This window comes from Anabrus simplex, chromosome 3 (assembly GCF_040414725.1).
Source record: "Anabrus simplex isolate iqAnaSimp1 chromosome 3, ASM4041472v1, whole genome shotgun sequence".
Lineage (NCBI taxonomy): Eukaryota > Metazoa > Arthropoda > Insecta > Orthoptera > Tettigoniidae > Anabrus > Anabrus simplex.
This window is the reverse complement of record NC_090267.1, coordinates 1,775,395-1,787,766: the sequence shown is the minus strand read 5'-3', so window position 1 is coordinate 1,787,766 and position 12,372 is coordinate 1,775,395. Positions and strand designations below refer to the sequence as shown.

General features: G+C 37.3%; 1 protein-coding gene across 3 annotated transcripts in view; it reads left to right on the top strand.

Annotated features, from left to right (window-relative positions):
* The window catches only part of LOC136866899 (gastrula zinc finger protein xLCGF3.1), an 88,737-nt gene that overhangs the window by 46,997 nt on the left and 29,368 nt on the right, over positions 1-12,372 (top strand). The window contains exon 4 of one of the 3 annotated variants that reach the window (XM_068226892.1): positions 3,370-3,425. The exons of the other annotated variants lie outside the window; for them this stretch is intronic. Within the exon in view, the coding sequence (XP_068082993.1) occupies positions 3,370-3,388 (19 nt within the window). The 3' untranslated portion in view covers positions 3,389-3,425. Of the gene's footprint in view, positions 1-3,369; positions 3,426-12,372 lie in introns of those variants that run through there. 3 annotated transcript variants of the gene reach the window in all.

Here is a 12,372-nt window from a genome sequence, read left to right as displayed (position 1 = left end):
AATTTAGCTGAAGCACAAGGGTTGCAAAGGGATTTCATACGTGTTCTTCAGAGTGGAGGTTTTATGTTACACAAATGGTTGCTAATCATTCTTAACTTTTTCATGAGATTCCTGAACATCAGAGAGAGACTCAACTTCCCTGTAGGTTTGATCATGATGGGATCAAGATGCTGGGACTTCTTTGGTATCCGCTGCGGGATACGTTTCAGTTTGAGATAAATGTTAAAACAAATATGGGCAACATAATGAAGAGAAAGGCTCTTGTAATCACCTCAATTTATGACCCACTTGGCTTAATCTCTCTACTTACAATGTCATACAAAATATTCATGCAACTATTATGTCTTCTTAACCTTAATTGGGATGAAGAATTTCCAAAAACAGTTCATGATAAATGGCAAGCTTTATACAGTCAGCTATCACTGTTGAATCAAATATCAATTCCTAATTTTATTAAGGTTATGGTAAAATAACCATCGTACGGATTCCCGGACTTCTCAGAGGAAAGATGCACTGCATGTCTGTATTTAGAGTATGAAGATGGTTACTTCACATTTGATATGTTCGAAATCGAGAATAGCTCCAGTCAAACTAATTTCCATGCTAAGACATGAGTAAGGAAGACAGTTCCTGCTTTATGTTTGAGCATAAATTACATCTGTATGTGGACAGATTGTACTCTATTTGCTAGCTATAATCCCATCAAGATGGAAGACTTACGTAGCTAATAGAGTTTCAGAAATACAAGATTTCACTTCTGACTGCACATGGCAACATGTACTCTCAGAGCACAACCCAGCTGATTTGCTATGAAGAGTAACCCACACATCGGATCCGATTGGTAATTATCTTTGGTGGAATGGTCCAGCATGGTTTATGAGAAATGAAGACCCTGCGCCGACTCACCTAACTTCAATACTTGAAGAATCGCTCGGTGAGGAATGCCAACTAGTGACCTGTTTTACAGTCACACAACTAAGAGATATAAATTTCATTGTAAATGTTCCGTGACATGCCTTATCGGAGCCATGAATTGGTGATCCAGGCACATATATTCAAAACTTCATTAAACATGACCTGTATTTGGCGCGCGCAGATCTGAGAGGGGAAACGCGTGAGGATTGAGAGCCAGGGGAAGTTCCATCCAAGGAACGCATGCTATGGAGATATCTGTGTGACGAGAAAAGAAGAGGGCAAGCCTCGATCCCGTACCACGTGATAATACAGTGGGGGCGAAAATTGCAGATAGCCAACATTCTGCAGAGAAATTTTATTTGAATAACCAGCTTAACAGGACAAAATGGTGAGAAGAGATTAATTAATTAATTAATTTATTTATTTATTTATTTATTCACGAAGCACAAGATACAGCTACACTGAGCAAATTTCACTTGCACTGTCAATAGACTATTTAACAAATGTAAAATTTCATAATAAAACATGAGAAACATAACAAAATATAACAAGATCAGGTACACAGCCTACTAATAACAACTGTCCAAATCGAAAACCGTGAGAATGTCCATGTTCGTAGCCAAGTCGTCGTGGGTCAAGATGGCGGTATAATCCCTTCGCATCAACTTATCTTTAAGATATTATTTACACACCTCTTGAATACACTTTTATTTGATGCTAGATCAAGCTCTTGTCTCTTATTAATATTGTTAAAGAGTGTTGGGAGGCGGATTAGGACAGATCGTTGAAGTATTGAGTGGTGAGTGTGGGGAATGTGGAGAAGGTCTTTGGTTCTGTTGGAGCGGGAAGGAACACGGAGAGAGAAGAGTGAGACAAGATGTTCCGAGTGGTAATGTCCATTTAAGATCCTGTGAAGGAATCTCAGGTCAGCTACCTGTCGCCTGATGTGCAGCGGTGACATATTAATTGCCATTAATACCTGCTACGTAGACAGATTTCTGAGCTTGGGGTTTCTGTTCCTTACAATTGCAGCAAAGAAGGACACTGCTCTGTGTAACTGCTTAGTATTGGAGGGGGAGGCTGTTGTCCAAATCGGAGAGCAGTAGTTTAAGAGAGGTTGAATGATCATGAGGAAGAAGTGACGAAGAGGAATGGGGTCAAAAATTTCTGTGAAGCGATAGAGAATGCCTAGTAATTTCATAGCCTTGGTTGTATATGTTTCTATATGGGTCTTAAATTGTAATTTTGTATCGAATATTACACCTAGGTCACGCTGTTGCGTAACCACGGTGATGGACTTGTCGAGTAGGTAATATGATGTCGGTAGAGGAGATTTACGTAGTGTTATGGTCATGTAGCTGCATTTTTGTGGATTGGGGATAAGTTTCCAAGTACGGCACCAGTTCGAGAGGGCGTTAAGTGAGGACTGTAGCAGAGCTGCATTTGCTGGATTCCTGATCTCCCTAAATATCTTGCAGTCGTCAGCAAAGAGTAGGGTATTCGCTGTTTCATTGAGTTTGGATGGCAGATCGTCCATAAACAAAGAAAACAGCAAGGGGCCAAGAATACTGCCTTGTGGAACACCGGAGGTGACTGGTAACCATGAGGATGAAGTGCCTGATATTACCACTCTCTGCCAACGGTTATGTAGGAAGCCAGCAAGAAGAGTCAGAAGACTGCCATGTATATTAAATCGTTCGGAGATTTTATGGAGCAACAGAGTATGGTCTACAGAATCGAAAGCCTTCCAAAATTATTATGATTAGGAGAACAAATGACACCACATGGATCTTTGGAATTATGTGGAGAGATGTCCGGAAGGGGTATGTTAAATATCCCGTGGAATTTAAATTATGCAGTAGTGACTATCACAAAGAAAGCGTCCCACGCGATACACTGAACACATGGCCTGTCGTGGGGAGTCCTGCAATTGCTTGAGAGGCAGGGATGATGCTATGGATATTGCGAGATAATTTACGAATGGATCAGCTTCCACATACAATCGAGATTCATGGAATACGTTTAGCTACCTCTCGATCGCACTGGCTTACTAATATTCAAGATATCAATGGAATAGATTGATATCCTCTCTGGGAGGAGTCTAGGGTCAGCCATTTTTTGTGCCAGTTTTACATATAGATCAGCAGCAGGCGCACCCCAGGTCAGTCTGGAACCAGTCTTGGAGCATACTTCACATCACTCGTTACTTGAATCCGCTCCTTTATACAAAGAAATTGTTCAGATATAAGCTCGTATGCCGAAAACAGTACACAAATGTATGTGTTTGAGAGCGATAAAATACGGAATAAGTTATTTAACTGTTTAATCAGATTTTGATAATTTTATAGATAACAGGGCATTACTTCTGTGCGTGAAGGTAGCCCTGAGCTCACTATAAAGGGTGATTGTAACATTAAGTTCCTGAGTGGATAATATTTTGTGTTGGTGTAACAGTGTCTTCAGTGCAGAATGAGAAATTCAACCATGTTCCAAGAAACAGCTACCCAGCTCTGGACTCTTGGTAACTAGTGATGATCGTTGCTGATATGGAGGGCTAAAGTCACCCAGCATGGACCCACCTGAGGCTTGAACGGAAGGCATCATGTATTCAGCTAAGTGCATACCATTTTTAGTAATTATGAATGCGTTCCTGTAAATAAGTTAATAGTAGAGTAGGATATATTTTAAAAAGAAAATTATATTTCAGGGCATCGCATAGGAAGCTTGTTGAGTGAGTTAATGTTATTGATTTGCTAGAAATCATGGTGGAATCGGTGTAATTAATCCACTTTGACCATTGGGTTACAGTAATCGCGTAATTCATTTTGATAGCTGGTTAGATGCACAGTTTATTATTATTATTTTTTTAATAGAAGCTTTTAAAATTTATCTTATGAGTGCATTAGGTTAAAGATTAAGACGGTGGAATATATATCGTAGGCCTACAGTTACTGTGTGTAAATATAGTATAAATAATGCATGTATTTTCTCTAGAAATAGTTATGCACTTAATACATTTTTCTTTAAATATCAAATCAGTAGTAGATTTATAGTATAAGGTGTTTTTTCTTGATTTAGATATGCTGTATGATGTACGACGAACAACGCTGGGATTCGAATCGACGACCTCCATTTAGATAGGTGTTTTCGTATGGAAGCATTTTATGTTAATTCTTCTATTCCCCTGCATTGTAAAGAAGTATAATGTTTCTTAGGTGACTAATTATCGACTTTAAAAGCACTGTTTCTTTATGATTATTCGACGTGCTCAGGTCACGAACCCGGGTCTATATTGTTTGAGTCTGTGTCAGTGTGAATTAAATAGGGACAAGATCCCTGTTAATTATCTAATTATTTAAAGTCGTGATTTGCTGTTTTACCAAAGGTACTGATATGCCTTATATATGAGAAATTAAAAGCAGGTGATTTGTTTTCAAGAGAATAAGAAGTTTAGAATAGTGTGTAAGCTCAGGCTCACATAGGGACTTTAAAGAAGGAAGTTGTTAGCGGGGTAGACCGGTGGGTGTGGCTACCCATCTGTTTTGGCTGTACTCTGAAATATGTGGCTGAGGGAGACTGTAGTACAGTAAAGACAGACCCGGGAACAGAATGGTATTCTCTGTCACAAGGAGTTGTGAAATGAATTATGCTTGTGTCATATACAAATAAAATGTTCGGCCGTAGGGCCAGGTAATTAATGAATGAATTTAGCCGATAGGATCCCTTTGCAAATAAAATAGATAGGGTTTCCTTTCAGCGACCCGCTACGATACCAGAAGACCCATGATTCGAATCCCGGCACATCCAATGTGGAATCATTCGGGTCCCTTTGACCTGGACAGATATATTCATACAGCCAGTGATTGAATGTGTATTTTTTCTTTTAATTGTGTTTCTTTGTGTTCCTTAATTGCTTATACAAGTGATTACATTGTTTGTTTCGAGTAAATTTTGCTTTTACTCTTGAACTGATGTTCGGTTCGTATTTCTCTGTCCTGAGTAGGGGACCACTCTATTATGTCTATAATTTCACTTCATTTTTTTGTGCTTTGTGTATTAATTGTAAGGGAGGGGGATTAACCACTCAACTAGTTTCAATTGTTTTTCTTTAGTTGTAATTTGGTTCCCACTGTCGAGGGAAATGTCATGTAGGTTACGCTGACGCATTCGTAATTACAGTAATTTAATGGATATATCCGGGATGCATTTATCTGACTAAAGACTAACAATCATCTTGTCCGGGAAATTAATAATATTTTGTTAATTTATGTAGTTCGTAATCACATGTAATCGGTGGCATGGTCCCCAACGACTTGTATATTATCTTAAAATTTGATTTAATTTTGCCAAGGACATTAAAATTTAGTTTGTCCCTATTGGAAGAATTTCATTTTGCTGTAGTATACTGCGCCCTGAATTTCCTCCCCACCCTTAAGCCTGTAAGCTAGATATAAATTTATAGATCCGGACAAACCACCCCAGGAGATCCAATTGTTAAGATCAAGGGTGCGGAGAAGTGTGTTCAAATCCTGCACAGGCCCTGGGCATTGCCACATTTGTTGTCATGAATACTTGAACTTTGCTTTCACTGCGGCTTCGTATCCCAGGCCAGAAAGGGTTCAGTATTGAACTGTGATTACAATTAAAATTAAAAGTACAATAGTTCCACCTTTTCAATACAAATTCAAGAAAAGTGAATTACTATACAGAAGAAGCATTTATTAGGTACTAGTTTCGACCCATTATCAGGGTCATCGTCAGCCAAAAGCACGAGTTGCACAATGTATCAAATAGTCCCTAGAAATTGTAAAAAAGTCGCAAAAACATATTGAATTTGACACTATAACAAAGAAGAAGAAATAGTCACAGTTGTGATAATAGTTTCAGATAATGCATAAATTACATAAATTAATGCACTTAGCTGTCATTGAGGGAAGAACTCAAGATGATCAATTTGGATGTCAAAGAATCTTGAGACTTGTAATTCTTTTGTTATGAAGATCTGACACCTTGCACTGCTCTTTTGTTATGGAGATCCGACACCTTGCGCTGCGATGTGTTCGACGTATTGCATAGGGTTGTGTATCACTCTTTATGAAGTTCCAACAGCTGTATGTCATCAAAAATAGTACTGGTGTTAAGAAAACCATTTATGCACACATAGTGAACAGTGTAGAAAAATGGTACATAGAAATCATTCAAAGAGATTAACCTTTACATAGCTGCGCTCGTAATATTGTGAGCGCGGAGAGTGACCGCTGCTCTGCTGCGCCTGTAATATTGCGAGCATGACATTCTTCTGACTTTATCAACACAATACTCCCAATGTTGACATAAGAAGTCATTCAGACGGTACACGCTTCTCTCTGCAGTAGATAGAAGCTTACTAAAATGACAATCTGTTGATTCATTCATGAGTTATTGAGATAAATACGACACTCTGCTTTACGAGCTGCTCTGCGGTATTCCCGGCGTGCAAGCTAGCAGTGAGGCCCGCGTCAGGGATGAGTAAGCTACAGTATGTCGACCGCCAGTAAAGCGCGCGATCTTACCGAATCCAAGGTTGTAAAAGTGCTATCCACATTAGAATCGGAAGATGAATATTCCGATTTTAGTGATTTCGAGAATAATGATGATAGTGATGACACCGATTATAATGAAAGTAAGATGTAGGCTATCTGCAGTTTTGGATTTACTAGTTTTGTACAACTCTTGATTAACTGGTCTGGACCATTTTTTATTTTGATATCAAACCAAGATGTATAGGAATTTTAAATGCATTCTCAGTGTTTTATCTTGAATATTTTACCGTAAAATTTAGATCAATTTTTACTCATTTTAGACACCTCTGAAGTTATTGTCTTCAGTTTAGTTATATATCGGTGCTTAGAAGTGGACAGCTAGGACCACCTGTAGCCACTGAGACATGTAAGTTGAGCTTTTAACTGTTATTATTAATTATTAGTTCGATATTTGTTCAATTGTTGGCCTTTTATGTTGGACAACCTTGAATTTCGTGTGCAACATATAGCTAATTTTGTGTTAGAAAAATCAGTTTAGGACCTTCCATATTTAGTATAAAAATATATGACAATCAGGCAAGAACCCTCTGGTTTTTCCCATCTTATTTCTGACTTTTATGTATTGAAGTTAATTATTAAAAATAATTCAGCACAGGGCTTTTACAAAAGTGAATTTATCTCAGCAATGAAAAGGTTAAATTCCTTAAAAATCTGAAGGTGAAAGAAACTGAGACACAATTTTTTAAACATATGCCCTCTAGCGTAAAAAATATTTTCTTTCACAATACAGCAGGTGGAGAAGAATTGCAGTACAATTCAGAAAAAAAGTGAAGTAAATACTGTTGTTAGTAATAAAAGCCAAATAAAGGGGGTAATGAGAGAAGTGGAAAAAACTAATAGAAAAAGTAATAAAACTATGTAATGTGTAATATGTGACTCACCTTGCACTGCAATGTGTTGGATGTATTGCATAATTTATGTGACGGAAAGTACAAGTAAGGAAGATCAGGACGGGAGGAGAAAAAAAAATGGGTAGGACCGATCGGAGAGAAATGGGGAAGGGAGGGGGAAGAGAAGAATGAGTAATTTAAGGCGGGGTTGAGGGTTTTCTCAGAGAAAACCAAACTTCCATTTGACCTCCGGATTATTTTTAGAAATGTTAATTTAACTAATCTAAAATCGATTTTCCATTCTATTCATGGCACCTTTCCGCAACAGTTATTCTTATTCCCTCACCCCTCAGCCCCACCTTAAGTACAATCGCAGAGTCAATAGAATCTGGAACATCAGAGTAAGTGGCTGGTTTCTATTCGATCATCTCATTAGAGAGTCTCAAAGTCTACCTTCCATAACCTCAACAGTGTGTTTGGTTAGATGAAATCTCATTTTAAAGACTTTGTTGCTAAGTTCTCTGAATGGGTTTCCTCTTTCTTGGAATACTTTAAGAGACCACCAAAATACTTCATTATCGTCATCTGAAGAATAATTGGAGGAGTCGGACGTCTGTAATTCAAAGACAGAATTGCGATAAAAATTCCTTTATGAGATTAAATACCATGATTTATTGTTATGGCACTATTTGTCACTACAAAAGCCTTCTTTTCACATCGATAAATGCAGTCTGCAAGGCAAGGACAATCATGATTACAAGGCTTGATCCAAGGAATTTGTTGAATCAATTTTGATTCCAGATCAAGGAAAAATGATCTTGGATCAACATTTATACAACACAAATTTTAGGATCAAAGTGATCTAGTATCAGTTTTTAGCCTTGATCTAGGATCAACTGCTTTGTACATTCGGGCCTTAGAGCAATAATCCAGAAGGCAGAAGACCATAGACAGTGGTAACTGCTAGTGGTCACATTGAATATTTATACGGTACTCAGACATGAGTTATGCGACTGATAAGCAGAATGTTCGATATCTTGATTGGTTGATTTATTTTGGAGATCTTTATAATTAATGTGGGAAATCAGATTTTATAGCACATATTTATGATTCTCTTTGTGGATTTTTATCATTTCACTGAAATCATTCTTGGGACCAGAAAAGTGAATGCAAGGCAGGTATAGATATCTATAGCACCTATAAATGTATTCGGAAGTGTCAAAGAAACATAAAAGAATTGAGATATATGTAGTAAGATCTTCACTAGGAATATTCTTTTTCTCTAGAACCAAGGAGAATAACATAGATTTATTAGAGGTTGCAGTAAGAAATGGGAAGCAGTGAGTATACTGTACTCAGTTGTATTAAATAATAATGTTAGATTTGAAGTTTGGTTAATGAAAGTCTTTGGTAATATTTAATGAGTGATTCGTTATAGAATAATGTGAATTCTGAAATCCTAATATGCTTAAATGAGATTGAAAGGAGTTTCTTTAAATTAAATAAGTGATAGATAGTTAAATATTAATAATAATGTTGTGGAATCCTTGAATCTCAGTTCACATCAGAAATCAATGTAACATTAGAATACAGTTGCTGGAGTAAGATAATGTTATCATCAATGACAACCTCCTGAAACGTATTAGTTTTTTCCAAGTTCCCATAATATTAATTGATTATGTCGGAAATTGTAGAGAATGTTCATTGAAAGCAACTTCATTTTGAGAAAGTAGAAGTAATTATTTGCCAGCGAATTCTTCTAATGATTCCACATTTCCCAATAATTTAATAAGTTAAGTCCCAAGTTAAATAAAGTTCAGAAAGTTGAATTGTAATATTACCAGTGTTTCATGTGTGTGCGGCATGGGCTCAGAAGTTGGATATGGCAGAACAGGGACCTGCTAGCATGCCGGTAGTGGTACCACTGCAAGCTATCACGTGATCCAAGGAAGAAAGCCTCGTGGAGTGGCACATAGTTGTGACTGTCTCCCTCAGTTATTTTGAAATGATTTGGAGGTATAATGTTCAATTATTATATGCAGTAAACAGGAACTGAAATCACACATGCTGTAGAAAAATTGAAATTTGATAAAAACAAAATTCACTGTTTCAGTTTTGTAAAATATTAAAATTTGTCACAGTTCACTTCACGTTGTCACTTCTTTGAAAAAAAAGCTTCAAATTAGGAGGGAAATTCACTACATTTTTTCAGCTAATGTAGTCTCTTAGATAAATAGGTTCTGGTATGTGATGTGATACCGGAGATCTTGAGGATTATGTTGTTGTCAGTACTTTGTTGTTCTCACTGGCTCAGATGGTTGAGGTGATGGCCTTCTGACCCCAACTTGGCAGGTTCGATCCTGGTTCAGTCCGGTGGGATTTGAAGGTGCTCAAATACGTCAGCCTCATGTCGGTAGATTTACTGGGATGTAAAGGAACACCTACAGGACTAAATTCCAGTACCTCGGTGTTTCCGAAAACTGTAAAAATAGTTAGTGGGACGTAAAGAAAATAGCATTAGTATTAATTTTGTTGCTCACTTAGCACTATCGAGGAGATAAACCTGGGATTATGCCTTTAATTTTCATATTTTGCACTGGAATTGTAGGGATATAGGCCTTTTCTTGCAACTCCGAAAATAGCATTTTAGAAATAATATTGATGCTTGCACCAGTGTCTAGTGATGATTGCCATAAGTCCAGGTACATCAGTAAATCAAACAACTTGCTCAAAGGAATAAATACCAGATAACGAATTGAAGGTACCGGTGAATTCACAAGGTCATCCATTAAGTCGTGGTCGATAACAGAATGTTCTAGTACAGTGAGATAATGTTGAATAAATCAAGTCCTTTCAATCGATGGAATTGCATCGTGAAATAATCTGAAAACCCACTCGGTCCGCTGGTCCGCTCAATGAATACTTTTTGAATTATAATTCAAGTATAGTGCTTTGTTGAATGTCGACACCCAAAAATTTCTTGAAGATGATTTACATACCAATCGATTATCATATAATAGGTCTCGACTCTTGAATAAGGCTCGTTTGAATCCTGTGTAGTCCTTGAAAATTTATCTAAAGGCTTTATACCCTATTAGTGGCACTCCGTCCAGGTGTTATTCAACCATTTTGAGTTGATGTTCCGGAGATATTTTGGCTTCTCGGAAATATTCTTCAATTTCCCTAATAAACCCGCAAGGAGTCATACTGAATCCTATATTTCCTGTATATTTCTTCGACCTGTCCTAATGCATACGTATGATTGTGAAATGTTTCATGAACTTTTTAAATATTCAGAAATAAGTTACTCCTTCCAAGTTGAAAATTGTTTCATAAAAACTTATCTCTACGACAATATTCATGTAAGGGAGATAAAATAATTGTATTCGTCTGGCTGTATATACAGCTGATCACAAGCATCCATAATTGCTATAATATATTAAGAAAAATACCAGAAAGTCAGTGTGTGGAACATTCCCTGTTAGTCAAAAATACAGACGGTGATGCAAACTGTTCATATAGTCCCTTTTTACACATACGACGATATCACGCAGTTAGTCTGCAGAAAATCCCAGTTATGTCAGGATGCCTTTTGCACTGAAGAGTAATCCATATTCCTTCCATTGTAATGTAAGGATCTCTTAGGTATGGAAGACATGGCTCATTCCCTTGGAAATCTTTCTTAGACAAGTGCAAAAGTGGAAAGAAAATTACAGTTAGTATCATAGTCGTAAGGTCGCCAGGCAAACAGATAGAAATATAGCTAATTTAAGTAACCTGTTAGAAATACAGAATTATAACACTCTCTCTATATTCTTAGTTAGACGTATGTTTGAAATCATGTTTGTTGTACATGTGGATTGTCCGTAATGATTACGGATTTCACTTCGTGATTACGGCATTACGGTCAAAGGGAAAATGATTACGGAACAGCAACATTGTTACGATATTAATTAATTTCTGCGAAAAAAAGAAGTAAAAAATGTTCAATCCCTTAGAGCATTACTGATCAACCCTCCTCATTGCAGTGTTTGTAAGTTGGCAACTAAACATATTTGGCAGTTATTTGGCCGCCACTTCCTTTTGTTTCCCACGAGCGTTGTGAAATCACGGCCAGCTACGCATCAAGTCGGCCGTGAGGTACGCTCTACTCTTTGCTACTCGCTACTCCTTGCTCTGCTGTTCTCCAGTGCGCGCATTGGGCTGTCTGTTTGTGCGTAGAACGAGTGTCATATTTAGCCCATTTTAGTTGATTCGAAAAGAAGTGGTCGGTTTTTGTAAAATGAAGCGGAGCAATTATCAAATTGCATCATCTTCTAAGAAGACAACAGTGTTACAGAAATATTGAGACGGTTACACAAAGGAATGGCCATGCCTACTTCCTCCACGTGTTAGTGAAAACCACGTGTTCTGCAGTGTGTGTTCGTGTGATTTCTCTGTGGCTCATGGTGGATGAGATGATTGCAGAAGACACATAGAAATCAAGAAACATCACACATACGGTGAATCAAAATTACAAAACCAGTCTGTTTCATTGTTCTTCGTAAAAGGTAATGAAACTGCGGTGACGAATGCCGAATTGCTGTTCACATCATTCCTTTTGAAGCATAATATTCCATTATCAGTTTCAGATCATGCTGGAAATTTGTTTAGATCAATGTTCCCTGACTCTAAAATATCTCAGAAATATGCTTGTGCAAGAACTAAAACCTCTGCTTTAGTTCAATACACAGCGTCTGAAGCAAAAAAAGGAAATAAGTGAACTTTTGCAAATAACGCCTTTTTCTTTGGCTACTGATGCTAGTACAGATTCAAATTCAGTTAAACTTTATACTATAGTTGTCTCTTTCTTTAATGCTCAGAGAGGCCAAATATCAACTCTTCTGTTTTCATTGTTAGAGAGTACCGACAATATAGGTGAGGGAATTTTCTCTGTTATTAATAGTGAATTGTCTTTAGTCATTCCATGGGAAAGTTGAATTTCTTTTTCATCTGACAATGCATACACAGTGATAGGGGCAAATAAAAGTGTTGCCAAAATTGTG